This window comes from Gadus macrocephalus, chromosome 14 (assembly GCF_031168955.1).
Source record: "Gadus macrocephalus chromosome 14, ASM3116895v1".
Lineage (NCBI taxonomy): Eukaryota > Metazoa > Chordata > Actinopteri > Gadiformes > Gadidae > Gadus > Gadus macrocephalus.
This window is the reverse complement of record NC_082395.1, coordinates 10173898-10179259: the sequence shown is the minus strand read 5'-3', so window position 1 is coordinate 10179259 and position 5362 is coordinate 10173898. Positions and strand designations below refer to the sequence as shown.

The 5362-nt window shown below is 42.6% G+C and overlaps 1 protein-coding gene across 3 annotated transcripts in view; it reads left to right on the top strand.

Moving 5' to 3' along the window:
* Positions 1-573: 573 nt before the first annotated feature.
* Positions 574-5362, top strand: part of syt7b (synaptotagmin VIIb) — a 62358-nt gene continuing 57569 nt past the window's right edge. The window contains exon 1 of one of the 3 annotated variants that reach the window (XM_060070588.1): positions 574-818. In XM_060070588.1, the coding sequence (XP_059926571.1) occupies positions 788-818 (31 nt within the window). In that variant the 5' untranslated portion in view covers positions 574-787. The remainder of the gene's footprint in view (positions 819-5362) is intronic. The other 2 variants (XM_060070587.1, XM_060070589.1) reach the window with 2 other exon arrangements.

Below are 5362 nucleotides of genomic sequence, written 5' to 3'. Positions count from 1 at the left end.
AAACACCACGCGACTCCAACCTGTCGCATGATGTGTGTATTGTTTGGATATCCATATATTGTCGTCGAATATTTCAGGCTTTTTGTATTGTCGTCAGCCACACACGTCCACATGTTTCAGACAGTTCACCGGTGGGACCATAGAATACCTCCCATTTATTTCCACCAAGATGTGGTTGATAGTAATAAGCCTGTACGCGCCCCCCTACCGACCACAAGAGACAGCGTGGGTCTGGGATTTCTCAAGAAAATGACTTCAGTGAAATGTTGTTTATTCGGTAGAATAGCTAAACGAGCCTACTCTTTCCAAAACAATACCAGAAATGCCCCAAATCAACAGAGACGTAGGGAAATTAAGCCTTTTGGGGATTGGCGGGCAACAGTGGCACATATACATGACTCCAGCTGTTAAGGCTTGAGTAGAGTAGGCTATTTGTGAGTAGGTTTCTTTACCTCCTACTGACTTACTTCACGTAGTCACCCCGCCCGTCTGCCGTCTCCTGCTTCCAATCTTTATTGCATCCACCCCTTTGAGTGATTCTAACGTACGAGAGAGGAGCAGAGAGAGCGGGAAACAGGCTGAATGCACGCGACACCACCACCACCACCAGGGCTACCTGCTCCTGCAACACACGAGGAGGACGCAAGAGTGCACGCGCGTCCATGCGCGCCAGTTTAACAAGGCAATTAACGTCAAAAACTGCGAGTCAAAAGTGGATTAGGGTTTGACCAAGTGAAGTCGGAAAGAACACAGCTTTTTTGCGAAAGACAATACAGGTGAAAGCGTCATGCATCTTAACAGAGCAGAAGATAACAAAGGTGAGCATAAAATATGAGATGCCATCAGTGACATCTTATCCATGCAGTCTCATTTTAGTTCAAAGCTCTCGCGTTGGTTCCAAAACGCCCTTGAGTGTGACATGTCTCAAGTAATGATGCTGGGGGTCATTGCAACAAGCTGTTGTAAATTGCCTTTTTTAAATACGATGGCCTCTAAAATAGTACTCGCTATATGTTTATGTAATTGAGTGAAATGAAAATAACAAACAAAAATTGTCAGTTTATTGTATAGCTCAAGGATCATTGGAGGCACCTTTCGTCTGGGTTCTGAGACGGGCACTTTAACACTTGTTGTGTCCGTTCTGCATCGACTGTGGTTTTCATTTTCACAGTCTCGTGACTCGAGTAACCTGAGTGGAAAACGCACAAGGTCATCCATTGACTATTATATCATGCGAGGCATATTCCGCATGTCTTTGTGTACGCATCGCATGCATTAGTTTGTTGGTGCGTGCGTTTGTGTTGTCACCGCTCCTAATGGATTTGGCTCGATCGGTGTCCTCCTCCGTCGTGGTTGAGGATGAATTCAGGATCAGAAACAATTCAGCGAGTGGGTAGACTGCAACCCACTTATGAAACATGCAGGATTTACAAATCAGTTGTATAGTATAGGTAAAAACGATTGCTGCATGATTCATATTTTTTTAAATATAGAATTTGGTGATGTTGGTAAGGTCACAGACCAACACCTGATGCTCAAAAATATTATGTTCAGACAATGCACTCAGGAATAGCTGGTAGCCTGAGTATATTTCTACGCAACGCATTATTAACCTTTTAGACAGCACGGTTAAAGCTAATCTAACTCAAGGACATCCCCCTGATCGTATCCTTCCATGTTCTCACGTTTTGTCCGCTGCATAATGGTCCATTCTACTATTTGAATGTGTCAGGACAGGAGAGAATACTAATGTGATAAGTTAAAAAGGTAATCAATAGACTTATCGCAATCTATTAAGTTAGGCTGTTATCTAATGATTTTACCATTAGTCTAACCAATAAAACCTATGAAATGAAAATTAACCAAACAAACCTTTTAGCATCACGTGTTTGCTTGCAACCGTTCTGCACTTCTATCTAGGCTAGTTGAACCTTAGATTGGTTTTAGTGTGCTTCCCTCCGGAAGTTGACCACTCTTCCTGGCAACCCGTCTAAGTGTTCAGGAATAACATGTTTATAAGCAGATGGTGTAATGTATTCTCCCAGTGCCTCTACTTCACTGGCTCTTTGTTTCCCTTTCAAATATGCTATGGCTCAAATGATCAATGTGTGTGTTTGGACAGGACAGTGAATTTTAAAATGTGCTTCAAAAGATCATGGATCAACCACAATACTTTTTGTTGATGATGCAGATGTAGAGGACTGTTAAGCTCATTTTTTGGTTAAAGCAAGCCAACATTTCTTACTGTTTAATTTACCTGCTCAAGTGCAAATGTAGTCTTGGGAATGTTTTCTGTGGGGACTTTACACCTTGTATTTGCATGTGTAAACTTGCAATTTCTTACTTACTGCTCGTTTGTTTAGGGATGATCTCTTGTGGACCCTTGGCAATAGTAATTTAATTTTGCGTTGTTGCATGCATACTTTGCATGTATTTTAGTCCAGGTGTCCGAATGCAAAGAAAAGAACAGGTTTGCAAATTTCTTGTATTATAAGGCTTTTCAAGATAATGGCGTTTTATTACTGCACACAAATCCACTGTGAAATTGATGAGAGAGAAAGAGAGAGAGAGAATTGATCAGTAATAACAGCTGAAACCAATGTATTATTTTAACTCTGTGTCACAATGTGCCAAAGCAAGTCAATGTGATATTACAGACTCCAGGAACTCGGCTAAGACCGTGAAATAGCAGACGTTGTTCTGCTTTAATTTACCTGCACCCATATTTAAAATTAATAACCAAAGTAATGGAAAACAAGCCAGTGCATCTGGATGTGAACTCTGTGAGAGAGGGAGTTAAACAAGATGTCCATGTCAGGACAGGGTGTGAGTTTCCCTGGAGCCCCCTCCCAGAGAGGTGGTCGCTGGAGTCCCCCATCACTTGGGTTAGCTGTCACATTAATTTAGCCCCACGCAGGCCCATCTGACATGAGGGCATCAACAGAAGAGGGGTGGCCGTGATGCAAGGGTGTATGCTTGAGAGTTTGTGTGTGTGTGTGTGTGTGTGTGTGTGTGTGTGTGTGTGTGTGTGTGTGTGTGTGTGTGTGTGTGTGTGTGTGTGTGTGTGTGTGTGTGTGTGTGTGTGTGTGTGTGTGTGTGTGTTGGAGTTCCTTGTACGTTTTTATACTCATCAACATAATTCAACCTTGTTGGCGGTGTCTTAGGCGGGCCAGAGTCCCTGACCATCGGCCCCCGATTCTCCCTCTGTTGCCTGCTTTCCTCATATATAAATAATAATTGATATATACTTTAACTGTCCCCTATGCCTTCTTCTACTATTCAGTCCGTGACACATTAAGCACCCCCCCCCCCATTTGGGATGCCTCTGTGCCCTCTTTGACACTAGAGAGAAAGATCTAGATTTTACAACTTTTTGAATTTCCGATTGTTTCTACGTTACAAATTTAGATTGTGTTCACACAAGGTGATCAAAACCATCTCAGCCCGTCAGCCCTCAGAAATAGGGAATTTACAAGAGTTATTGTGCTCGAAAACATACAGGTTTCAGATTCGTACTACATCCATGGTTTTCACCTCCGAGAGTGAGTCAATAGGGAGACCTATTGACCATGGTGCAGGGATGCCAGTTTACTTTTCTTTGGAAAATGCAGCAAATCATGTTTAAAAATAGAATTCAACGGTCTAGGGAAAAGGATGTACAGCATGGTGATGTCTCAGAAGAATATGCATATGACGCTCTATCGCTTTATTTTGGTTGACAAACGGTGACGTCTGTATAGGCAAATTACCTGACAATGCAACGCAAGAGATTTGGTCTAGACGACAACCTCCAGAGGTGGTTCTGAAATGGTTGTCTTCATCTTTCATGCAACCGTTCCCCCACGTTGAGAAATATAAAACATCTGCCTTTGTTTCACCATCTGAAAACCTTATCATTTCATGATTTAAAGAGAGATAAAAAAAAAATAATATATATTAATAGGTGAATGATTGCATAAATTTTGGTTTATGGAATTGAAATGGGAAATGTTAATAATAGCTGATTGCCATCAGTGTCATTCCTGTCTGCTTTTGGATTAAGTTTTGCTTGGCCATTTTTATATGGAGCTTCAAGCAAACAAACAAAAGCCCTGAGATTTTGTTTGTACAATTCCACACCCACCTACCATATTCATTACGAGTTATTTATATCAACTGTGATTCTACAGATAGATAAATTGGGCTTGGGAGGGAGGTGGTCTTCAGGGTTTCAACGCTCTAATGCGCACAGAGATAAATGAGTGACATTGACGATGGATGGATGAATGGATGGAACGGGTGGGTGGTTGAATAGAGCGATATGGACGGCTAATGGACTAAATGTGTAGAGAATTAAAAGGTACATAATCCCACTTGACAACATGTGTAACCCCACCTTTGAAGAGCAGAGGAAATGGGATATTAGAAGCAGTGATATAAGCTGGCAGTCTAGCCGTGAACAGATGGTGAGACAGATCAACCCACAGACAGGCACTTCCTGCCAAAGACGAGACTGACAGAGGGGAAACATGATTGTGCCCCACAAACACACGCACGCGCACACACACACTCACACCATTGCGTGAACACATACATACACACCAACACAAACACTAATTCGCACATATATTCACACCAATGAGTGCACACACCAACACACACGCACGCATACACACATTCACACACGCACACAAACAAGTATCTAACCCTTCTGAAAGTGCTATAGCCAGCAACACTTGTAGATGAAAAAGAGCTGATGGCTGTCATCTTTGAAGCCAGTGAGCTTCTTTTTTTCCCCGGCTATATCCTTCTTTCCTTCTTTCCCTGCATCCTAGTGCTCTTCTTTTCATCTTTCAAGAACTAACATCGTCAAAGCTTATCGAATCTTACACAAAATAAAACACTTGACATTGCAAACATTTGCCCAAAGAGTCTACTGGTTGATCCACATTAGAATCCCAGACAACTCCATGTCGTTTATATTTCCTCATAATCTGGGATCCAGCATCTCTAAATTATAGCAGAACTTCCAGTGGGAGACGGTACAGAGCGTGGGCCTGAAACCCGAAACTGACAATGGCGAAGTTACACCTTCTTTCCAGCGACCAGTTTACACATGTTGCTTTGAATCCTTCACAGAGCCTTTCTCTAAGGACGGCGATGTCCGGACAGGATGCTTGCCTTCCCAGCGGGAAAGCAAACAATTGCTGGACGAGTTTGTCTGTTGGCTGGTAGCCACACAGTCACACATTTAAAAATCCCCATCTCCAGCAACATGATCGTCCAAGGTCTCGTTCATAGCTAATGGCCCGTTCTTTGACGCAACACTGCTACGCAGAAAGGGGGCTTGAATCACTGACCCCGGGATTGTATTTGAACGCTC